The 25,334-nt window shown below is 46.6% G+C and overlaps 2 protein-coding genes across 17 annotated transcripts in view; both read right to left on the bottom strand.

Moving 5' to 3' along the window:
• Positions 1 to 25,334, bottom strand: part of LOC115642642 (zinc finger protein 436-like) — a 936,374-nt gene that overhangs the window by 121,224 nt on the left and 789,816 nt on the right. The window lies entirely within an intron of this gene.
• On the bottom strand, positions 7,500 to 9,713 carry LOC115642660 (zinc finger protein 345-like). 2 transcript variants are annotated; one of them, XM_030546365.1, is made up of 2 exons: positions 9,213 to 9,713; positions 7,500 to 8,857 (listed from the first exon to the last, which is right to left on the bottom strand). In XM_030546365.1, the coding sequence occupies exon 2, from the start codon at positions 8,847 to 8,849 to the stop codon at positions 8,076 to 8,078; it is 774 nt and encodes a 257-aa protein (XP_030402225.1). In that variant the 5' UTR covers positions 8,850 to 8,857; positions 9,213 to 9,713; the 3' UTR covers positions 7,500 to 8,075. The 2 variants fall into 2 exon arrangements, with proteins under 2 accessions (XP_030402225.1, XP_030402224.1); XM_030546364.1 differs by having other exon boundaries at positions 7,500 to 8,860; positions 9,213 to 9,710.

Genomic DNA, 25,334 nt, shown 5'->3' with positions numbered 1-25,334 from the left:
AGCCCCTTGTGTGCCTCCATCCTGTGTGAACTGCTGGGCTTTGCCACATTTTTTGTCTGAGTCTATTGATGATGTGATTGTAACACAATGTGACTGAAATTAAATCACTTCCAGACAAGGAACCAACAAAAGAGAAAAGCCATTATTGCGTTGGCTGGGAATTGAAGCCAGGTCAACTGCTTGTGAAGGCAGCTATGCTCACCACTGTACCACCAATACATTTGGCAGGAGTAGCTTTCCTGCAGGCTACGTGTGTTGGTAAAGGGGGTGACACATGACCATGGAGCTAGTGAGCAGGGTGGATGGGCTGGAAGCCTCCTGACAGCTGGGAGCAGAGTTAGGGGGCAAAGCTGAAAACAGATCTCATTGGGAGCTGGCCCCACACCCAACCCGCCCCTAGGAGAGGGGAAGTGAAACTCAACCTCAATCATAGAAAAATCTTCCCTGAGAAAGAAGGGAACAGCTTGTTTTAAAGACAAGGTTTGTGATTTTTCCCCACTACATACAGAGGGGCTGGATAGTGCTGATTCCAGACAAGACTCCGGAAGGATAAGGAAGAAATTCAGGCTGCCAGTGACCTGCAGGTGGGAGATGATTTTCTGTCAGTGATAGATGCCTCGTCCTAAAGGTCTTTCTCTGCCCCCTTCTAGTGACTGTTTGGTACAGGAATGCAGCCCTCACTCCTGGGTCTCTCTTGGGGAAATAATGTTTCTGTGCAAAACAGAAAAGCTTTTAACAGAAAGGAGAGAAAGGAAATGGCCATGCAATGGGACAGGAATGTAAGGAATGAAACACACGATGCTTTTCCCACATGCATTGACTTTGAACCTTGTTGTTTGCAGTGTTGTTATATTCATGTTGGTCCCTGGACATGAGATATGGGGCAGGGAGGTGGGGGCTCACATATCATCTTTCAAAGGACCAAGGAAGGGAGTGTTATTTACTCCTCCTCATAAAACAGGAACTAGGAGGGGTCACCAAATGAAATGAATAGGTTGCAGGTTTGAAACGAAGTATTTCTTCATACAACGCACAGTTAACCTGGGGAACTCTTTGCCAGAGGATGTTGTGAAGGCCAAGACTAGAACAGAGCTAAAAAGAACTAGAGAAGTGCATGGAGGACAGGGTCAACAATGGCGATTAGCCAGGATGGGCAGGATGGTGTCTCTAGCCATTGTTTGCCAGAAGCTGGGAATGGGCAACAGGAGAACCACAGAGCAATGACAAAGCTGGGGGTAGCCAGGTTGTCATGGGTGAGTAGTTAAGGGGATGCATTAAAAATCCAGCAGTCACCCCCCTCCTCTCCACCCCCAAGCAGCTTTGAATCTTGATGACTCTGATGCTGAGTTTCCACTGCCTAGGCATCCTCAACCCCCACTGGAGGCTGGTGTAGAGTCCTTAGATCCCTGTTCATACTTCATACCCCAGCTGATGCACCATCCCTGCCCAGCAACTCACCATCTGCCCCAGGAGAACCAGCTGGTGGGCTGCATCCCCAGGCAGACAGCTTATACTGCTCCCCTCAGAGCAGCAGCCACAGCTCTTGGCAGCTAATCCCCACCTAAGGCTTTGGGGAAGGAGCTGGGGATCACTTCCTTTTTCTTCCATACATCAAGTCTGACTGTGTTAGAACACATTTCTCTCTAAAACTGAATTCAATTTAGAGCCACACCCCCCATTTCTGCTTTGTAAGAGCCTGATTCCTGTTAATAAAACATAATAGCAGCTGTACCGGGTCAGACCAATGGTCCATCTAGCCCAGTGTCCTGTCTCCCAATAGTGGTCAATGCTAGATGCTTTAGAGGGAATCAACAGAACACGTAATCATGAGGTGATCCATCCTGTCGCTCATTCCCAGCGTCTTTACAGTTGTGAACACAAAGAAACATTTGGGGACCACTTGCAGCTACTCAGAATCATAGATTAGGGTTGGAAGAAACCTCAGGAGGTATCTAGTTCAACTGCAGGTCCTTTTCTGCAGAACTGCCGCTTAGCCAGTCTGTCACCAGGCTGTAACAGCGAAGGGGATTCCTCCTTCCTAAGTTCAGGACCTTGTTCAACCTCCTCAGATTTCTTTTGGCCCAATCCTCCAATTTGACTAGGTCACTCTGGACCCAATCCCTACTCTCCAGTGCTTGGATTCTTTACATGCTTTCACAGAGCGAAGAGCACATGTTCCATGATTTCATAGGGTAGAGTTTTAGGGCTATTTTGAGTCAGGGAGCTATGCTATAGGGAGCTTTCCCTGTGTGGATCTGACAGGTGGATCAACATAGATGCACACTGTGACCATTCTAAGGGTGCCAAGGGCTGTGAGTCTCCTTCTTGCCACCTGCCACTACTAAGAAGGACTTTTGGCAGCTGGATGTTAGCAACCAAGCTCACCAACCTGTCAGGCACTCAAGCACCCTCCTCTGAGCTACAGCAGCCCTGACAGTTGACAATAGAGGCACCTTAACCCACGAGTTCCTTCAATGTGTCCCCCTCCAGGGTCCAGCTCCGATCACCAGATACTCGGGGTATGTCTATACCACCTGCCGAATTGGTGGGCAGCGATCGATCCAGCGGGGGTCGATATATCGCGTCTAGTGTAGATGCAACACATCGAGTGCTCTCCCCTCGACTGCTGTACTCCAGCTCGGTGAGAGGCACAGGCAGAGTCTACGGGGAGCTGCAGCAGTCGACTCACCACGACAAAGACACCACGGTAAGTCAATCTAAGTATATTGACTTCAGCTACGTGATTCATGTAGCTGAAGTTGTGTAACTTAGATCGATTCACCCCCTCCTCCCCCAGGGTAGACCAGGGCTCAGAAAAATCCCAGCTCCTCTCTGCCCGAAGCAATGGTACAGCCCAGGTTACCAGTTTTACTGGTATCACACACAGCACTTGAGCAGTTATCGACCAAACGGAAATTTATTTAACAAGGGACAGAGATTTAAACAGAAACAAATGTGAGTGATGGAAACCAACCGTTACCAACAAAACAAAATCACAAAGTGCAACCAACACTTTTTAATAGCTCCCTTCCCTAACTAAGTAGACTGAAGTGTGAGGTGACAGTCTATTGCACTGATAGCTAGTCCCCAGGGACCATGCCCCTGCCCTTCTTGAAGCACCACTGCTCAGTAGTGATCTCCTTGGTGAATGGACCCAGAGTGTTTCTCTCCACCCTGTCATAAACTGAATCAGTCTTTTGCGTATATTCACAGAATGGACCATTTCCTCATTGTCATATTGTCCTTTTCACTTCCACAGGGTTTCCATATCTATAATTTGTCGTTGATAGTTTTCCATTGGCTTTTCTGGGCTGGAGCATAGGTTGACAATACAGCAATACAGCGCATATCTGGCTAGCAAGGGACAGGTGACAATTCCCTCCCATTTGAATGGGCTGTCCCCAACAAGACCTGTGATTGGGGTGACTCACTTTCATGACAATACCATATGGGCCTAATTTTCCATATACTTACAAAACTCCTTCAACAGGACTCATACACACCTCTTGCAGTGACCAGGAGTAACAATAATTTACAAGCTTTCACTAGAGATCCCACTGCTAAGCTTCCTGGATAAATATCATAAAAATTAGTGCATTAGGTGTGATGAGTTTGTCAGGTCTGAGGCAGGAGTTTCTTGTGAATTATTTGACCTCTTTGCCAACTGCCACCAAAGAGCTTTTATCACACATGCACTGAGCTATACAGTCACACCCTGATAGAACAGACAGGCCAGCACAAAAAACAGAGAGAGGAACAATAAGATACTAAAATGACAATGGTTGGAACTCTCTATTTCTCTCAGTCTTTGGACTGATGGGTACTAAGAGCTTTTCCCTCAGTTGAACCAGGTGATCGGATACCTGGCTCAGCCCTCCATACTAGCAGCTTTCTCACATATAGGGAGATGGGTCAAAATTGGAATTGATGTCATGACGTGATTCTCAAAGGGGATCAATCTGTCTAAAGCTCTGTCTACCCTTCAAACACTGGAAATATTCTTCTGACAACCTAACACTGTCTACGCTGGGGCTTAGGTCACATTAACTACTTCTCTCAGGGGAGTAGATTTTTCACACCCCTGAGAGATGTGGCGATGTCAACATAGCTTGTCAGTGTAGACCAGCCTTTGGATGGCTTTTTGATATGAAAGGCAATGGATTTCAGCCTTTTCCTTGGTATTGATGGCTGACAGCTGCAGCTTTCCTACCTGCTGGACACATCCTATGACAGATGTCAGACCTCTCCTTTGCAAATTAGAGAAGTGGGGAAGTCAGTGACCCTTACAGTGTAAGTGGGTAAAAACTTAAGACAACTTGTCTCATGAGTAGTTTTCCTTTTAATAGAAATTGACTTCGAAGCTAAGCAAAATATGTTCTATTTGAAATACAAAAAAATAAAATCTATACAGGCCCAATATTCTCTTATACACTGTCATAAACAGATAGAAGGAGTTAATAGAACAAAAGTACTTTATATCTCTTTTGCCTGTAAAGGGTTAACAAGTTCAGTGAGCCTGGCTGTCACCTGACCAGAGGACCAATCAGGGGACAGGATACTTTCAAATCTTGAGGGAGGGAAGTTTCTGTGTGTGCTGTTAGTTTTTGGTTGTTGTTCACTCTGGGGGCTCAGAGGGACCAGATGTGCAACCAGGTTTCTCTCCAATCTCCCTGATACAGGTTCATATAGATTCCAAATAGTAAGTACTAGGTAGATGGCGAGTTAGGTGTATGTTTGTTTTCTTTATTTGCAAATGTGCATTTGGTTGGAAGGAGTTCAAATTTGTATTTTGCTGAAAGGATTTTAATTTGTACTTGAATACTTAGGCTGGGAGGATATTCCCAGTGTCTATAGCTGAAAGACCCTGTACCTATTCCATTTTAAATTTACAAAGATAATTTTTTTTCGCTCTTTAATTAAAAGTTTCTTGTTTAAGAACCTGATTGGTTTTTTTTATTCTGGTGTGAGACCCCAGGGGACGGGGTCTGGATTCACCAGGGAATTGGTGGGGAGAAAGAAGGGAAGGGGGAGAGAGAGGCTAATTTCTCTCTGTGTTAGGATTACTCTCTCTCTCAGGAAGAGTCTGGGAAGGGGAGAGAGAAGGAGGGGGGAAGGTGCATTTTCCTCTCTGTTTAAGATTCAAGGAGTTTGAATCACAGTGATCTTCCAGGGTAACCCAGGGAGGGGAAGCCTGGGAGAGGCCACGGTGGGGGAAAGAGTTTACTTTCCTTGTGTTAAGATCCAGAGGGTCTGGGTCTTGGGGGTCCCTGGGCCAGGTTTTGTGGGGACCAGAGTGTACCAGGCACTGGAATTCCTGGTTGGTGGCAGCGCTACAGGTTCTAAGCTAGTAATCAAGCTTAGAGGAATTCATGCTGGTACCCCATCTTTTGAACGCTAAGGTTCAGAGTGGAGATTTATACCATGACATACACTCTAACACCTATTCTCCCATCCCAACCTTTGGAGTGAGGTTTTCTACCAGAACTCCCTGCACTACAGGAGGTAAATTAAATCCAAGTAACTTTTGAAGATTAGCCATCATTTCCTGTACAACTAAAAAAAGAAAAAAACAAGACAACTTCCAGTTTTCCAAAATAATTCAGATTATCAAACAATTAGTCTCTTACTCTTGAACCAATAACCATCTATAATTTCATTTTCATTGGTAACATTAACATATTAAAAAATCACAAATTCGTGTCATATCTGTTCGTTTTCTTTTAATCCCCATTGCCAACACTTGAACCTTGGCTCAAGTTGTGGTTTGTCCCAACACTTCTGAGAGTTCATATATCTCTGGTTCTTCTGCCATGCGTGTTGGTGGAAGGCGTCTCCTATGTGGGAATGTTTGCATCCTGAGGAAAAATACCTCTCTTGTCACACTTTAAATCTTTCAAAGTAGTAGGAGGTAGGGGAAAAGTGATGTAAATGCATAAAACACAAGAGAAAACTCTCTAGTCTTCACTACAGACATTTATTGGTATAATTATTGCTCAGGGATGTGAAAAATTGAGACAGCTGAGCAACGTAGTTACACAGCTCTAATCCCTGTGTAGATAGCGCTATGTCAGCAGGAGAGCTTCTCCTGCCAACATAGCCATCTGAGACAATATTGATTTAAACAATTGAACTATGCTGTGCTCATATGCACTTCCCTCAGTTACTAGGGGGTCTGCTGTTGTTCCCCATTTCCAAGTGGAGATTTTAAATCACTGCTGTGTCTTTGTTAGCATGTGTAGTAAATTGGAGAGTTCTCTCCTGTTGACAGAACTGCACTTGAACTTTCTCCGTGTCATCATGGAAGGATGGGGAAAAGCAAAGCTGAAGTGAGAAATGATGACTTTAGCAAATGCTCATTTGTCTTCAATTCTCCAATAAATCTGAGCTGAACTAATATCTAATTGTGTGACCACAGAGCCATCAAGAAAGATAGAAACCCAGATCACAGAGAGATAGAATACATGACAATGAAGTGTAAATTGAAATTCCAGAGCAGGGTACATCTAATTATTTAGAATCAGGACAAGAGATTCTCCCATCACATTGTCCTCTAATCCATTCAAACATATTTCAATGAGCACTGTCTCAATAGTCAGTTATGTTATTTACAACATGTTTAGTATCCTAGCATTCCCATAATGGGGGAAAAAGCAGCCACCTTGCGGAATTGGCTTTACCAATAGATGGAACCTGGGATTTAAACTCCAAATGATCACATTGTATTTAGGATCCATTTGAATTCCCCTTCCAGCCCTTTGATACTTTCATCTCCAGTCATAGCGACTCTGGCATAGGATTAAATAAGTCAAAGCATCATCTCCAAGCACGGACAACTCAGAACACTTCATCACATGACACTTTGAGAAGTGGAGGGGTAGAATGTGATGACGATAAACTCTGCCTGGCTCAGACAAAAGGTAACAGTTCTGCCGTGATAGGGAAGGAGGAAATCTCTGAGTTACCCCATCTCCTTCCAGGTATCAGAGGGGTAGCTGTCTTAGTCCAGCTCTGTACAACGTGACAAAGAGTCCTGTGGCACCTTGCAGACTAACAGACATATTGGCGCATAAGCTTTTGTGGGTGAATCCCCACTTCATCAGATGCATGTAGTGGAAATTTCCAGAGGCAGGTATAAATATGCAAGCACGAATCAGGCTAGAGATAACAAAGTTAGTTCATTCAGGGAGGATGAGGCTCTCTTACAGCAGTGGAGGTGTGAACACCAAGGGAGGAGAAACTGCCTTTGTAGTTGGCAAGCCATTCACAGTCTTTGTTTAATCCTGAGCTGATGGTGTCAAATTTGAAAATAAACTGAAGCTCAGCAGTTCCTCTTTGAAGTGTGGGTCTGAAGTTTTTTTGTTGCAGGATGGCTATTTTTAAATCTGTGATTGTGTGTCCAGGGAGATTGAAGTGTTCTCCTACGAGTTTTTGTATATTGCTTATGCTCCAAAACGTTTTTTAGTCTATAAGGTGCCACAGGACTCTGCCGCTTTTTACATTTCCTTCCAGTATCACAGAGGCTGAAATGACACTTTTTTTCCTGCCCTTGCTCCTCTTCATTTAAATATAATTTGGAAAGTTCCCATGATAACTGCTCTTCAGCACAACCCCAAAGCAACGTGAGAATAACTGGCAATGATACAATCACAATAACTCTGCAATAGGAGAAATGGTATAAATGTGATGCTCCCTTGTTTCTTGTGAGAAGGGCACACTCAAATTACTCATGGGAGAATGGAGTTGATAGAAAGGACAAATGGGTCCACCTCAAAGAGTCAAACTGCAAAAGGCAAAACTGGGCCACTCATCTGGACAAACTGAGGGATATCAGTGCTCCAAGCAGTTCGAACAGCTTTTAAAAGTTGCTCTGTGGGAATCAGGAAAAGTATTAAAGTATTGATAGCCCTAGAGGTTTTTATAGTGTTTGCAGATTCTCTGATGGCTCACATGGGCTCAGTGGCAAAACAAGGTTATCCCACATTCACTGCTTCCATTGGGTCGCACACCTGTGTGGATTCTCTGATGGCTAACAAGCTGCGGGCGGTGAATGAAGTTTTTCCTCACACTCACGGCATTCATAGGGCCTCTCCCGCCTGGTGGATTCTCTGATGTCTAGAAAGGTCAGAGCTGCAAGTGAAGCTTTTCCCACACTCACGGCATTCATAGGGCCTCTCCCCTGTGTGGATTCGCTGATGTTTAGAAAGGGTTGATCTTTCAGTGAAGCGTTTCCCACACTCATGGCATTCATAAGGCCTCTCCCCTGTGTGGATTCTCTGATGTTTAGAAAGGACTGAGCTGTGATTGAAGGTTTTGCCACACTCACGGCATTCAAAAGGCCTCTCCCCTGTGTGGATTCTCTGATGTTGAGAAAGGCCTGATCTGTGAGTGAAGGTTTTCCCACACTCACGGCATTCATAGGGCCTCTCCCCTGTGTGGATTCTCTGATGTTCAGAAAGGCCTGATCTCTGAATGAAGGTTTTCCCACACTCACGGCATTCATAGGGCCTCTCCCCTGTGTGGATTCTCCGATGTTGAGAAAGGGCTGAGATGCTAGAGAAGCCTTTCCCACACTCACAGCATGTATTTTTCCTCTTTACCATGAGGATTTCCTGCTGTGCTGTGATTTCCTTGAGGCTCTTCTGAGTTCCCCAGCAGAAAATAAATTTACCCATTCTCTCTCCTGGCTGGTTTCCCTGCTCTCTTTCTGGTCTGTGCTGACTCTCCCAGGAGTTTCCCTGCTCATGACTCCTGGACACATTCCTTTTCGATCTTTGCGAAAATGCTCTGAGTTTATCCACTTGCTCAACATTTTCCTGCTGAAAATTCTTCTCCTCTTTCTCACCTACCATTGCATCACCTGCTGTGATAGAGACAGAAACCTCAAACAGGGATGGAAAGGGGAACGCCAAACCAATACAAGAGAGAGGTCAAATAAAAACAAGAACTGAACTCCTCCACTCTTTCCCTAAATAGGAGAGAGGAGAGGATCAATTGGGCCTTCATATCCCATCCAAATTTGCAGGGGGAAGGAAGGCAGCCATGGCCTGGTGTCTGCTAGGATCTACAGGAAGCAATGAGTTATGTTTACCCTAAGGATACGACCCCTCCTAGGGACAATAATGAACTGAGAGACCTCCCAAGGGCTCTGCAGGGCATCCCAGATGTTTCTTTCAGGCACTTACAGATTCTGAGTTCATTTATTGTTTCCTCACCTGTGTGGGGAGCTCTCAGGATCCGTCTTTCCTCTGAACCATGGAGGTCTGGGACCCATGGCTCTTCTCCTTGTTCCAGCTGGGAGATTATATGAGGTTTGGAAACTGGAAACCCTGCTCAGATGAAAGAAAACAAAGGAGTTCAGTTGATTTCATATGACTGTGTCATAAAAACACTATTAATTTAACTTCAGTGCTTAGTGTGACCCAGTGTGCCTGGGGCAGTCCTCACTTAAAAGGCCAAAATCAGGGCAGGCTGAAAAAGGGTGAGCAGATGCTCCCAAACCTGGTAGTTAACAAGGAAGTTAAACTCACTGACCAGTCACCAAATTTGCTTCTGATCCTCCATGCTGGTTATTGAGAAACTGAAAGAAGAAATCACACAGCCCCCTTTATTGCATTCTAGTTCTCTGACTCCCAGTCAGCACGTAGGTCCAGGACAGTGAGAGGTTATTTAAAAACTCTGCTCACATAAACAGTGTTCTTCTGACCCCAGAGTCAGCCACATTACTAGGTCCGTATGGGTTTGGATCTCACCCAAAATACTACAATGCCAGCCAATCCTTAGCACCTAAACTAAAGGTTTATAAGCAAGAAAGCATCTAAACTAAAGGTTTATTATAAAAGAAAGAAAGAAAAAGGGAGTTGTTAAATGGGAAAGCAATCAGATATATCTATTTCTGAATGTATCTGATTCTTAGCAGTATTGGGGAGTTTCTGGCTTGAAAGGCTTCCTGGTACACATCCACATTATTCAGTTCTTTGTTCAAGCCTTCTGTTTATAGAGAAGTTGCTCCAGAGGTAGGAAGAGGGATTGAAGACAAAATGGAGATGATGCAGCTGCCCTTTACATTCCTTTTGCCAAGCGGCTTCTACTTCCTGTGTCCCAAACACAAGCTTCACAGCACATGGCATGGAAAAGCCTTGGAGGTCTCAGTACACAGGCATAGCCCTGCATGTCTTGCTGACTCAATAGGTGTATCCCCTTAATCCTTTCCATGGGTTTATTGTACGGCTGATGACCCTGGATGGGCCATCGAACAGGCTGGGCAGCGCTGATGCCAATATGTCTGGGGGTGTCACTCAGAAACACTACACAAGTCTGGAATACAGATATACCCTACAGATCTGTAACTCACAATATAAAGCTAGAAACAAGATCATCATACTTGGAAAATCATAATATTTTCATTGACACCTTACATGGCATATCTAGCACGATTTATTGCAATTTCATCATATTGGTATTTATAATAAAATAATAATATAAAGTGTCTCTCAATTTCATAGTGTTACTTAATAAATCAGTCAATTCCCAGGACTGGTTCCCCAGGTGTTTGAAGATGCTGAACACTTTGCTTGTGAGGGACTGAAATACCCATACATATGTTGGGAACACACAGACACTGTGCAAGTCTGTTCCCCTATGTTCACTCTTCTAGAAAATTATGATCAATTTTGTTCATAGTATGTGTCAGGGCTGAATCCCCACTCTGTCACTCTGAGTGCAGAAAGGGGGGGCCTGCCAGGATTCTACAAATTAATTTGTCCCACTCTAGGCTTGTATTAAACCCCCAAAGTTACAGCTTTTCTCTGACCTTGGCTTGGTAAATGCTGCCACCACCCAAATGCAAAAAACTCCCAAACCCTTAGACCCAGGAAGGAGCACTTGAGAACTCTTCCCTCTAGGGCACCCTCAAGCCCTTTCACCTCCCCTCCGGGAAAGAGCTGAGAAAGAAAACAAAGGAAATTAGCTGTGGCTACCAGATAATCAAATAACATGCACAAACCTCTTCGGACACCAAAAATCCAATCCTGTTCTTAAAAGAGGTAAATTTTATTAAAATTGAAAAGGAAAACAATACATCTGGAACATAGGCTTTTGCTAGATCTTCAAAGAAAATTTTTGTAAGCATCCAAAATAACTTTTTTTGGGGTTCAGCTTGAAGTTTACAAGCAAACAAAAGCATCTGGGATAGCACAGAGGAGATTCAAAAGCCAAAATAAAAAATAAACCTGATTGTGTCTGTCTAAACATTCCCCAGCCAGATCATTTCTTCTCGGTATGGAAGATGAATTTTCATACCTGCTTTAAGCCTTACACAGCATTGTTACTCCGCGTCGTCTTCTCCGGAAAACAACAGACAAACGGAAAGTTACTTTCCCATTTAACAAAGTTCTAGCCTTTCCAATGGCTCTTTTGGTCAGGTGCCCAATACTTTTTTTTTAAACCCTGTTGGTTTGTTAACCCTTTAGAAGTAAAGCAAGCAGAGAACAGACACGAACAGGGATTTTACAGCCAACTGGCTGGCTGGGTGTTTATAAAAGGGAGATCCCGCCCCTCCCCTTCATTTATCACTGGGAGGTATCATTTGAAAAGACATAATCTACTGAATCCTGTTAAACTGTGTAGCAACACTGTATGTAAAGTTATGAGATTTTACGGTATGAAATTACTGAAAAAGTTGCAACCCTGTTGGTGTCACTAGGCATAACCCTAGGTAACTTGGGTGGGTGGAAGGCCACGAGTGTCGATGAAGCCTCCCTGTTCTAGGCCTCAGTGAACCAAAGCTCCTCCATGTTGAACTTTACTTAATTTAGAAAGCTAGCAGCTGTGAAATTAAATGTGTAACAGTAAGTTATCAGTTGCAGCACAGCTCAAACCAGTCTAAAGCAGTAGTGATAAGGCCTACAAGATAACTTGCAGAAGGGAATATTACTAACGAGCTTCTGCAGCCAAGATTGCGTAATGTAACTACTACAGGGAAAGGAGGGGGAGGAAGGAAAAAAAAACTTATAAAAAGGGAAAAGCCTCTTGTGTAGGTGTGCTGGATCTGAGGTGTGCCAAGTCTCCCAGCACCGCTTTAAAATCTCAAATAAACTTTGCTTGCTTCTCCACCCTGCTGTGTTCATTGGTGCTACGCACTCCGGCCCACAAACCGGTGTTGCTTGGCCTCGGGCACTATCTGTGCCGGCAACAACCCTAACCCTAAGTTCCTCAGAGACAGCAAGGCAAGCAGTTGGTCAAATAGCCATTCTCCACCAGGGGGACGGTGTGAAGAAGACATTTACATTTCATCACAGGGATCACTTGAAGTTCGTATCTATGACAGCCTGTCACCATGACTCAGCTGAGAACTGAAGTGATTTCTAGTACAAAGGACTGAATTATAAAAAGAGGTGAGGAAAATGCATGAGACTCTCTCTCTCTCCCCTTTCCTTCTGCTCATGACAACTCCTGAAGAACTGAATGTGGGCGGCAGGGGCAGGTTAGGGGGAGTCCTGGCTGAAAGGAAAACCAGACTGTCTCAGCAGATGGTGAGAGAAACATTTGATTTAAACCGGTTTTAGCTTGTTAACTGAAACCTTAGTTTGTGTTTTATCTTGCATTTCTTTTGTAAACAATTCTGACTTTTAGGCCTCATTACTTGTAGTCACTGAAAATCTTTTTTTTTCAGTAGTCAATAATTTTTTTTCCTTTTTTTATCTAACCAGTGTGTTTGGATTAAAGTGTGTTGGAAACTCCATTTGGAATAAAAAGGCTGGTGCATGTCATTTTCCACTGATGAAATAACAGATTTCATATGAGCTCCCATTGTTCAGGAGTGTGCTGGACAGGGCAAGATGCACATTTCTGGGGGAAGTCTGGGAGCAGAGAATTTTCTGTGGGTTCTCCTGTGAGGTACTGTAATTCGCGAGTTGCTGACTAGCAGCACTTAAAACTGTGTAGCTGGGAGTGAGTTACATGCTGGAGACTGTGTGTGAACTGCCCAGGAGTGGCTGCTCTCACAGTAGAGCAGTGTAAAAGGCACCTCAGCTTGGGGAACTGAGAGGACACAGCTGTTCAACAGTCCAGATTGTACTATGGGTAATGTCACAGACACTCAATTTCAAAGAGTCTCCTAAAACACGCACAAAGTAAATCCACGTCCCAGAAATCAAAGTCTCTAGAGAGAGGGCAAGTCTCCCTGCCACTGCTTCTTGCTGACAGACGGGTCCAGAGACAAAGAGAGTGTCCCGGTGAAGGGGGAAACATAAGCGTAGGGTTCAGTGGAGAAAGGGAACAGGAGGGGCAGGGATATTACTGAATGCAGGATCTCAGCAGTACTAAATGACAGGATAACACATAGTGCAGTCCATTGGAAAACATAATCCCAAATATACATATAAAATGATGGGGTCTAAATTAGTTATTTCCATTGATTTATATAAGGGCAATAAGATATTCTCTGTATTACTGTCTATCTCTTTTTAAATAATTCCTAACATCCTGTTTGCTTTTTTGACTTCCGCTGCACACTGCTGGATGCCTTCAGACAACTATCCACAATGACAAAAAGATCTTTTTCCTGATTAGCCTAATTTTGTCCCCATCATATTGTATGTATAGTTGGGGTTATTTTTTCCAATGTGCATGACTTTACATTTATACACATTTGCCATTTTGTTGCCCAGTCACTTAGTTTTGTGAGATCTTTTTGAAGTTCTTCACAGTTTACTTTGGTCTTAACTATCTTGAGCAGTTTAGTATTGTGACGTTATTGATATAATCTGGGACCATATAGAACATGGTTGCAACCAAGGTCCTGTAGTGGCATCAAATCTTATGTAAAGGAGGTCATATAAGCTGTCCAAGACCAGGTTATGGGTTGCTGGTTATAATTATGGTGTCTATATGTATGTATCATTTTGTAGTTGAAGTTATGAGTATTGGCTCTATACTGTCTGTATTTCAAACTTATGCTGTGCTTCTGGGAGACATCCCAGACAAGTCGGTGTTTGTTCTGCCTAGCATGCTTGATGGCCCATTAAGGACCATCAGCTATTCAACTGACCCATTGAGAGAAGGCAGATATGCCTTGTAACTCAGCAAAGTATGCAGGGACTTGTCTATGTGACTCCAGACTCTATTTTGCTGTAACTTTCCACAGTAAGAACAAAAGTGTTCTTACACCTGGAAAAGCCTATAAAAGGCTGATGCCTCATCTCCATCTTGTCTTCAATCCTGCTTCTTACCTCTGGAGGACCTTTGCTACAAACTGAAGCTCTGAACAAAGGACTAACTGACCCATCCCAGAGGGGGATGTACTCCAGAGACTTGATTTGAACCTGCAGGTTATTCCATCACTGCTACAAGCCTGAACGAAGAACTTTGCCATTAATGCATGTAATTGATTCCATTTATCCAATTCTAGCTCTCCTCTCTATCTTTTTCCTTTTATGAAAAAACCTTTAGATTTTAGATTCTAAAGGATTGGCAACAGCGTGATTTGTGGGTAAGATCTGATGTGTATATTGACCTGGGTCTGGAGCTTGATTCCTTGGGATCGAGAGAAACTTTTTCTTTTATTGGGGTGTTGGTTTTCATTACCATTCATCCCCAGGACGAGTGGCACTGGTGGTGATACTGGAAGACTAGAGTGTCTAAGGGAATTGCTTGTGTGACTTGTGGTTAACCAGTGGGGTGAAACCAAAGTCCTCTTTGTCTGGCTGGTTTGGTTTGCCTTAGAGGTGGAAAAACCCCAGCCTTCGGCTGTAACTGCCCTGTTTTAAGTGATTTGTCCTGAACTGGCACTCTTAGTTGGGTCCCGCAAGAACCGCATCATCACAAGTATCATCTGCAAACTTTGCCACCTCACTTTTTACTCCTTTCTCCAGCTCATTTATGAATAAGTTGAATAGGATCAGTCCTAGGACTGACCCTTGGGGAACACCACTAGTTACTCCTCTCCATTCTGAAAATTTACCATTTATTCCTACCCTTTGTTCCCTGTCTTTTAACCAGTTCTCAATCCATGAAAAGATCTTCCCTTTTATCCCATGATAACATAATTTATGTAAGAACATTTGGTGAGGGACCGTGTCAAAGACTTTCTGGAAATCTAAGTACACTATGTCCACTCGATCTCCTCGTCCACACATTTGTTGACCCCTTCAAAGAACTCTAATAGATTAGTAGGACACGATTTCCCTTTACAGAAACCATGTTGACTTTTGCCCAACAATTTTTGTTCTTCTATATGCCTGACAATTTTATTCTTTACTATTGTTTCAACTAATTTGCTTGGTACGAATGTTAGACTTACTGGTCTGTAACTGCCAGGATCGCCTCTAGAGCCCTTTTTAAATATTGGCGTTACATTAGCAAACTTCCAGTCATTGGGTACAGAAGCCGATTTAAAGGACAGGTTACAAACCATAGCTAATAGTTCCCCAATTTCACATTTGAGTTCCTTCAGAACTCTTGGGTAAATACCATCTGGTCCCAGTGACTTGTTACAGTTAAGTTTATCAATTAGTTCCAAAACCTCCTCTACTGACACTTCAAGCTGTGGCAGTTCCTCAGATTTGTCACCCACAAAAGGTTTGAGACTCTTGCAAACATCCTCAGCCATGAAGACTGAAGCAAAGAATGCATTTAGTTTATCCGTAATGACTTTATCGTCTTTAAGGCTCCTTTTGTATCTCGATCATCCAGGGGCCCCACTGATTGTTTAGCAGGCTTTTTGCTTTGATGTACTTAAAAAACATTTTGTTATTACCTTCTGAGTTTTTGGCTAGTCCCTTCTTCAAACTCCTCTTTGGCTTTTCTTATTACATTTTTACACTTAATTTGGCAGTGTTTTATGCTCCCTTCTATATACCTCACTAGGATTTGACTTCCACTTTTTAAAAGATGCCTTATCTCTCACTGCTTCTTTTACATGGTCGTTAAGCCACAGTGACTCTTTTTTAGTTCTTTTGCTGTGTTTTTTAATTTGGGGGATACATTTAAGTTGGGCCTCTAATATTGTGTCTTTGAAAAGTGTCCATGCAGCTTGCAGGGATTTCACTCTAGTCATTGTACCTTTTAATTTCTGTTTAACTAACTCCCTTGTTTTTGCATAGTTCCCCTTTCTGAAATTAAATGCCACAGTGTGGAGCTGTTCTTCCCACCACAGGAATGTTAAAATGCTGTTACATTATGGTCACTATTTCCAACCAGTCCTGTTATAGTTAGCTCTTGGGACTAGATCCTGTGCTCCACTCAGGACTAAATCGAGAGCTGCTTCTCCCCTTGCGGGTTCTTCTACCAGCTGCTCCATGAAGCAGCCATTTAAAGTATCTAGAAATTTTGTCTCTGCATTTTGTCCTGATGGGGATAATTGAAATCCCACACTATTATGGAGCTCTTTATTTTGATAGCCTCTCTAATCTGCCTTCACATTTCATCCTCACTATCACTGTCTTTGACAGGTGGTTGATAATAGATCCCTATTGTTATATTCTTATTAGAGCATGGAATTACTATCTCTAGAGATTCTATGGAACATGCGGTTTCATTTAACATTTTTACTTCATTTGAGTTTACATTTTCTTTAACATACAGTGCCACTCCCCTCCCCTCCCCCAGAGTACGACCCATTCTGTCCTTCCAATATATTTTGTACCCAGGAATGATTGTGTCCCATTGACTGTCCTCGCTCCATCAGGTTTCTGTGATGTCTATTATGTCAATATCCTCCTTTAACACAAGGCACTCTAATTCACCCATTTTATTATTTAGACTTCTAGCCTTTGTGTACAAGCACTTTAAAAACTTGTCACTGTTTATTTGTCTGCCCTTTTCTGATGTGTCAGATTCTTTTGTGTGTGAATGCTTCTCATCTGATCTGGCCCCAACTTTATCCTCTTCCAGCCTCTCTTCCTGACTAAAACTAGAAAAATCTCTATCACTAGATTCTTCTCTAAGTCAAGTCTCTGTCCGATCCGCGAGCTCCTCTGCAGCCATTGGCTTTCCCCCACCTCTTAGTTTAAAAATTGTTCTGCAACCTTTTTAATGTTAAGTGCCAGCAGTCTGGTTTCACTTTGGTTTAGGTGGAGCCCATCCTTCCTGTATAGGCTCCCCCATCCCCAAAGTTTCCCCAGTTACTAATAAATCTAAACTCCTCCTCTCTACACCATCATCTCATCCACGCATTGAGACTCTGAAGCTCTGCCTGCGTACCTGGCCCTGTGTGTGAAACTGGAAGCATTTCTGAGAATGTCACCATAGAGGTCCTGGATTTCAGTCTCTTTCCCAGCAGACTAAATTTGGCCTCCAGGACATCTCACCTACCGTTCCTTAAGTCATTGGTGCCTACATGTACCATGACCACCAGGTGCTCCCCAGCACTACACATAAATCTATCGAGATGCCTCGAGAAATCAACAACCTTTGCACCAGGCAGACAAGTCACCGTACGGTTCTCCCAGTCATCACAAACCCAGCTATCCTTGCTTCTAATGATCAAATCTCCCATTACTAACAGCTGCCTTTGCTTAATGACTGCAGTTCCCTCCCCTGACAAGGTAACCTCAGTGCAAGAGGTGACCCCAACACCATCTGGAGGGAGGGTCCCAATTATGGGAAGATTTCCCTCTGCTCCCACAGACTGCTCTCCTGCGCTGGGCCTTTCATCCTCCTCAACAGCGCAGTGGCTGTCTGACCGGAGGGGGCAGAAATCTACAAGTGTCCCGGAAAGCCTCATCAACATATCTCCCTGCCTCCCTTAGCTTCTCCAGTTCCAGCACCCTGGCCTCCAAAGCCTCCACGCGGTCTCTGAGGGCCAGGAGCTCCTTGCATCGAATGCACCCGTAAGCCACCCGCCCACAGGGCAGGTAATCATACATGCTACATTGAGTGCAATAAACAGGATAGCCCCCACTCTGCTGCTGGGCTTCTGCCTACAGTCTCTCTTATAGCTACCTAGGTTAACAACAGGGGTTTTGTTTCAATCAAGAAGTTTGTATTATAGCTTAAATATTTTAAAGGATGGCAAGAGAACCTCGCTCCCTTCCCACTCCCCTTCCAAACTCCCTCACAAAACTCCCTGTTAGCAGCCCTGTTTGCAAACCTTCCTGGTCGCTTGCTCACTGCTTTACAAAGCACTCCACTATCACATACCTCCCACCCCCTGCTGTGAGCCACCCAGGGTAGGGGGCTAGGAGCACCCCCAGAACCCCAGCCCTGACTCCTGCACCCCCCCCACACATCCTCACCCCTACTCTGAGCACCATATATGGGAGCTCCTATACACAACCCCCCACATTGCCATCTGCATCCCTCGCACCAAATGGGAGCTGCCCCAAGTAAGCACTCCACACTCAAATGTCCTGCCCCAATCCTGAGCCCCTTCCTGCATTCTAAAACCTGGCCAGACCCTGTACCCCAATCTCCAGCCTACTTCTGCACCCTAACTCCCTCCCAGACCCTGCACCTCCAGCCATGACTCCTGCACCCCCTCTAACACTCCAGCCCTTTCTCTTTCACTCCTCTCAAAAACACTCCAGTTCCCTGCCCTCCCTGATTCCTGAAACCACCCATAACCCTTTCCCTTTCCAGCCCCATGCCCCTCACACACCCCCAAACCCTGACTCCTGCACCCCTCCCAGAAGCCTCCAGCTAACCCTGACTCCTGCCCCCCCCACATCCCCACCTGCATTGCTTGCATGAAACAGGAGCTGTCCCAGGTAAGTGCTCCACACCCCAACCACCTGCCCCAGCCCTGAGCCCCCTCCCACACCTTAACTCCTGGCCAGACCCTGTACTCCAACGTTATTAATTTTTTTTTTTAATAAAGGGCTCTTATCCAAAGTGCTTCACAATAGTTAGCTAACAGTACAAACAATATTTGGAAAGATCATTAAGTGGTGCAATGAGACGCTCAGCGATTTTCAAGTGGTCTGTGGAAAATTCAGACTACAAAAACAATCAAGGTACTTCACTTTACCCACATTCACTTCCTATTACTTATAGGAGGATGAAGAAAAAAAAATGAAAAATGGAGGTGAGAGGGAAATGAGAGAATGTTCTTTTTCTTGCCTGGGTCCCAAGGAGGGACCCTAAAATGGAGCTGAGCACAGGCCCCCACTAACGCTAAATCCGCCACTGAGCTTCCTTCTCTGGATACCCCCAGCCAGCATTCAAGGACACACGGACAGTCTGTGTGATAAGTAACACTGGACCAGCAGCTCTGACTCCAGCAGCCTGCTCGTTACATCCGAAGCATAATTGTGGTCTGGGTGGAGAAGGCTCAGGGTTTGAGAGGTCAGGGGTAGGAAGCTTCTGTTGATTATGCTGCACCTAACCTCAGTTTTACTTGAGCAAACAGGAGATATTTGACACTGTGCGATACGGCTCCTGTGCTCTGTTCCCAAAGTGTTCTGCAGCAGGGGAGGGTCTCTGGTAGTGTGTGTGTGTCACTGGCACATTGGGGTGATGCTGAAACAGGGCAGAGTAGAGGTGGCATTGGGGGCTGGCATGAACCATCTCTCTTCTTTTCCCCTTCCAAGAACAGAGGGGACAGGAACCCTTACCCAGCAAGGTCACATTCTCATAGTTCTCCTGCATGACATCCCTGTAGAGGGCTCTCTGAGTGGGATCCAGCAGAGCCCCCTCTTCCCTGGTGAAATACACAGCCACCTCCTCGAAGGTCACCGGCCCCTGAAAGAGCGAGAGTCCAAAACTCAGTAACTGCTGCCCCACTCATAGCCCCCCTATACATGGGGGACAGGAGGCTGTCATAAACAGATAAGTAAGAGTTAATAGAACAGAAGTCCTTCATATCTCTTTTGTCTGGAAAGGGTTAACAAGATCAGTGAGCCTGGCTGTCACCTGACCAGAGGACCAATCAGGGGACAGGATACTTTCAAATCTTGAGGGAGAGAAGTTTGTGTGTGTGCTGTTAGTGTTTGGTGGTTGTTCTCTCTGGGTTCTGAGAGTGACCAGACGTGCAACCAAGTTTCTCTCCAATCTCTCCGATACAGGCTCTTATATGTCCAGAATAGTAAGTACTAGGTAGATAAGGTGAGTTAGGCTTATGTTTGTTTTCTTTATTTGCAAATGTGTATTTGGCTGGAAGGAGTTCAAATTGGTATTTTGCTGAAAAGATTTTAATTTGTACTTGTATACTTAAGCTAAGAGGGTATTCCCAGTGTCTATAGCTGAAAGACCCTGTAACATATTCTATCTTAAATTTACAAAGATAATTTTTACTGTTTTTCTTTCTTTAATTAAAAGCTCTTCTTGTTTAAGAACCTGATTGGTTTTTTTTATTCTGGTGTGAGATCCCAGGGGACGGGATCTGGATTCATCAGGGAATTGGTGGGGAGAAAGGAGGGAAGGGGGAGAGAGAGGTTATTTTCTCTCTGTGTTAGAATTACTTTCTCTCTCAGGGAGAGTCTGAGAGGGAGAGAGAGAAGGAAGGGGGAAGGTGAATTTTCCTCTCTGTTTTAAGATTCAAGGAGTTTGAATCACAGTGATCTTCCAGGGTAACCCAGGGAGGGGAAGCCTGGGAGAGGCAACGGTGAGGGAAAGGGTTTACTTTCCTTGTGTTAAGATCCAGAGGGTCTGGGTCTTGGGTGTCCCTGGGCAAGGTTTTGGGGGGACCAGAGTGTACCAGGCACTGGAATTCCTGTTTGGTGGTAGCACTACAAGTACTAAGCTGGTAATTAAGGTTAGAGGAATTCATGCTGGTGCCCCATCTTTTGGACACTAAGGTTCAGAGTGGGGAATTATACCATGACAGAGGCAAACAGAAACTCTGGGTGGATTGCAGTCAGAGTCCCACCCCCACCCTGCTCAGCGCATCCAGGAAACACCAGGGGGAGGGAACAAAGAGAGAGCCCCTCCTCTCTCCCAGCAGAGCCATCACACACCTACTAGCCACTGACTGATTCAGGAGATGGAGCCCCTAGCAGGGTCCAGGGACAGCTCCCTGGTAGGAAGCCCAACACCCTCCCCATTCTGAAGAGCTGGATGTGAAGGGAGGGGAATCTCCCCTAAGCCTCACTGGTGGGTGTCCCCTTCATATCTCACAGCAGCTGCTGGTTAGGCAGGTCGGGCTTCAGCACTACGAGTCTGGTCAATTTTCCCAGCTCCATGGAGCTGGGTTATTTTCTGCTCCACAAACTAGAGCATTTCCACCACCGAACCTTCTGGGTCTGTTCCTAGAATCTAGACCACTTATTAAATAACTCCCAGCAGGTTTTGCACACCCCTGTCTTCCTCCCTTTCTCCACCCTGTGCATTTCCTGCAAACCAGACTGTGCAAACCTTCCAATCTCCGGTGTATTTGCTGTCCCTCTCCCTTCTGGAAGAACCCACCAGCAACCCCCTGATAATACCTACCTGAACTGGCTCCTCTGCAGCCATCTCTCTCCCCTGTCCAACGAGAGGGCGAGATGAACTGGAGCGAAACATGGACATTATTCCGCAGCCTGGCAGGGTGAGAAGGGCAGTTGTGAAGGTTTCAGAACAGGCTTTAATTCATTTCAAAGCATGATTCCCCCAGGCCCTTTCCCCACAGACAGATATCCTAGTCTGCCATGCTGAGAAAGGCTTGATCTCTGTGTACAGTGCAGACCTGGCCTCTCCTGCCAGGCTAAGCCAAGACATTTTTAACCTCGCTTCTCCCTGTTCACGTCCCATAACAGTCTCTGAACACAAGGCTAGAAAAAAGCAGAACCAAAGGATTGACTGTGGGGGATTCCCTCAGACACTGACCCCATGGCAGTCACACCCCAGTGGGGGAATAGGGAATCAGGAACTGGATTTTCCTCTGTCTGATTCTCATCTTTTCCACAGGAAAGTGACTCTATCCAGGGTGCAGCAATACATCTTTCTGGGCAGATTAGAGATCTGGAAATCTCTCTCCAAACTCTTCTCTCCCATGGCTCCTTTCAGTCTCTTTCTCCTTCTATCTCCTTTTCCCTGTCCCCTCTCCCGGCCTGTCTGATAGGAAAGTCCCATTCTTGGGTAGTTTGCTCCCCTATGGCTGGATTTTATCCTGCAATTGCTAATGGGATGAGAAATGAGGGGGGTCTGTTTGTGTGGAGTCATTTTAAGGCCAGACCCCAGCATTTTCCCTTTGTTCCTTTCAGTTACTTGGAATGTTTGGCTCAGAAATTAGTATTAATAAGGTACAGGGCTGCCCTAGGGGGCTAGGACCAGCTGGAGAGAGTCAACCCCTGGGCCGGACAGAGAAGAAGCTTTAATTAAGGTCACTTCCCAGCACAGAGCCCCACTGGGAGAGCAGCAGCTGCCAAGCCTGGCCTCCCAGATCACAATGGAGGCTGCAGTGTCTGACCCAGAAAGCTGAACCCCAATATCCTGAGTAGAGAAGGACAGAGCATCTGAGCAGCTTCCCTCCTTTAGCTCTCTGGGGAGAGCAGCTAATGAGAGCCCCTCCTCACAGGGAGAATTGCTGACCTCATTTCCCCCACTGTCCATCTGGAGTCACTCCCTGTCTTTCCATACAGTGACTCTGGATTAACAATGGTCTCAGTGACACCAGATTTCAGAAAGAATGAGTCCAGAATGCTGTGGAAAAGACCATCGTGTGGCAGTGCTAACCCCCTTCCCTTGTTTATTTTACAATACAACAGTAGTTTAGTTATATAATATATAGACTTGTAGAAAGAGACCTTCTAAAAAACATTGAAGTGTATGACCGGCACGCGAAACCTTAAATTAGAGTGAATAAATGAAGACTTGGCACCGCACTTCTGAAAGGTTGCCAGCCCCTGCTTTATTTTAAATCAGTCGGGGGCTCCCAGATGAAGAGGTGGCTGGGAGCCCTAAGGGTCAAATTAAAGGGCCCGGGCCTCCGGTGGTTGGGGGAACCCAGCAGGGCCAGCTCTAGGTTTTTTGCTGTCCCAAACAAAAAAAAATTTGGCTGCCCCCCATCCCAGCCCTGGGCTCCCCCTGTAGCCCCCTGATGCCCCAGTCCTGGGCTCTCCCCCCACTGACCCACACTCCCTGCCGCCCCAGCGCTGGCCTTCCCCCTTTTCTCCCCACCAGTGCCCTCCTCCCACCCCGCTGCTGCCCCAGCCCTGGGCTCCCCCCCACCAGTGCCCCCCCCCACCTCCTGCCGCTCCAGCCCTGGGTCACTGGTAACGCTCCCAGGGCGGGTCATTCAGCAGGAATTTTGGATGTGCACAAAACACAGATAGGATCGGTTCCCATATGGTTACAGAGCTGCAGTAAAAGGGAACAATTTCCAGCTTGTGTGATTGGAGGCTCTCTGGATGCATATTGTAAGACTGTCCTCCATAAATGAGGAAAAGTTGAGGTGCCTTTATTATTCTTTGTTTCTATGGGGAATTTGCCAATGTAATATCACTGTCTTCCTTTTAAACAAACAAAAAGGCAATGGCTGTTGAAAACAGCAGTTCCAGTCCTAATAAGCCTGGGGCTGGCAACCTTTCAGAAGTGCTGTGCGGAGTCTTCATTTATTCACTCTAATTTAAGATTTCGCGTGCCGGTCATACACTTTAATGTTTTTTAGAAGGTCTCTCTCTACAAGTCTATATATTATATAACTGAACTACTGTTGTATTGTAAAATAAACAAGGTTTTCAAAATGTTTAAGAAGCATCATTGAAAATTAAATTAAAATGTTGATCTTATGCCACCGGCCTGCTCAGCCCACTGCTGGTCTGGGGTTCTGTTCACCTCGGCCGGCAGTGGGCTGAGTGGGGCCTGTGGCCGGGACCCCAGCTGGGAAGGGTCCGGCGGCCGGGATCACAGACCGGCAGCGGGCTGTGCGGGGCCAGCAGCCGGGACCCCAGACCGGCAGCAGGCTGTGCGGGGCCAGCAGCCGGGACCCCAGACCTGCAGTGGGCTGTGCGGGGCCAGCAGCCGGGACCCCAGACCGGCAGCGGGCTGTGCGGAGCCAGCAGCCGGGACCCCAGACCGGCAGCGGGCTGTGCGGAGCCAGCAGCTGGGACCCCAGACCGGCAGCGGGCTGTGTGGGGCCGGCGGCCAGGACCCCAGACCGGCAGCGGGCTGAGCGGCTTAGCCCACAGATGCTCAGGGGTTCCATCCTCTGGCTCCTGCCAGCTGGGATCCCAGCTGCCGGACCCGCTCAGCCTGGTGCCCATCTGGGGTCCCAGCTCTGCCCACATACAGTGGGGACCTACCTTCTCCCTGGTTCTGGCCCATTCTTTTCCTCTCTCTGCCGTGAGCTGAGAGTGGGAGTGGACCAAGCACACGGCTGGGGGTGAAGGGTCTGGCCAGGAGCTAGAATGAAGGAGGGGGGCTCAGGGTTGGGACAGGAGGTTTGGGTGTGGGGGCACTCACCTGGGCAGCTCCCATGTGGTGTGAGGGGTGCAGGTGGGAATGTGAGTGATGGTGCAGGGGCTCCCGTTTATTGCTCAGCGTGGGGATGGGGTTGGTGTGGGGTGCATGGGATGTGGGGGAGGGCTGGGGATGTGGGAGATGCAAGAGTCAGGGCAGAGGACTGGGGGCATGAGGGGGGTGCAGGTGTCAGGGTAGGGGGGCTGGGTACATGTGGGGGTGCCAGTCAGGGCTGGGGTCATGGGGGGGATGAAAGAGTCAGAGGGCTGGGTGGTACAGGGCTCAGAGCAAGCACCTGTGGGTGTGTGGAGGTGCAGGGCTCAGGGCAGAGGGCTCAGTGTGTGGGGAGGGGGTCAGGGCTCAGGGCAGAGGGCTGAGTGACGGCCCCCCCCCCAGATCACCCAACTCCCGCACTCCTTGTCCTGACTACCCCGTCCTGGGACCCTGCCCCTTATCCCCTGACTGCCCCCCTAGAACCCTACCCTCTACCTGTCCCCTCACTGTCCCAACCCTTATCCATACCCCCACACAAAGATAGACCCCCTGGACTCCCATGCCTATCTAACTGCCCCCGCCCCGACAGGACCCCCAGAACTCTGGACCCATACAACCCCCACCCCGCTCCCTGCCTGCCCCAACCCCTATCCACACCCCTGCCTCCTGACAGGACCCCCCAGAACTCCCGACTCATCCAACACCCCACAGCTCCTTATCTCCTGACCACCCCCTCCAGAGGACCCCCCCACACCTTAACTGCTCCCTCAGGACCCTCCTGGCTCCCTGACCCCTATCCACCCCCGAACAGACCCTAGGATTCCCATGCCCCATCCAACCCCCATGCTCCCTGACTGCTCCCTCCAGAGACCCCCACCCCTAACCACCCAGCGGGATCCCACCCAACCTTCTCCCTGTCCCTTGACTGCCCCCACCCCTTACCCAACTCCCCCCGCGCTGGCCCCGGACCTAGCCCCCTTACCATGAGGCTCCCCACTCATCCGAAGCCCTGCCACCACCACCCCTGT

This window comes from Gopherus evgoodei, unplaced genomic scaffold (genome assembly GCF_007399415.2).
Source record: "Gopherus evgoodei ecotype Sinaloan lineage unplaced genomic scaffold, rGopEvg1_v1.p scaffold_43_arrow_ctg1, whole genome shotgun sequence".
NCBI lineage: Eukaryota > Metazoa > Chordata > Testudines > Testudinidae > Gopherus > Gopherus evgoodei.
Note: the sequence above shows the minus strand (reverse complement) of the source record. Positions and strands in the feature narration are given on the sequence as shown.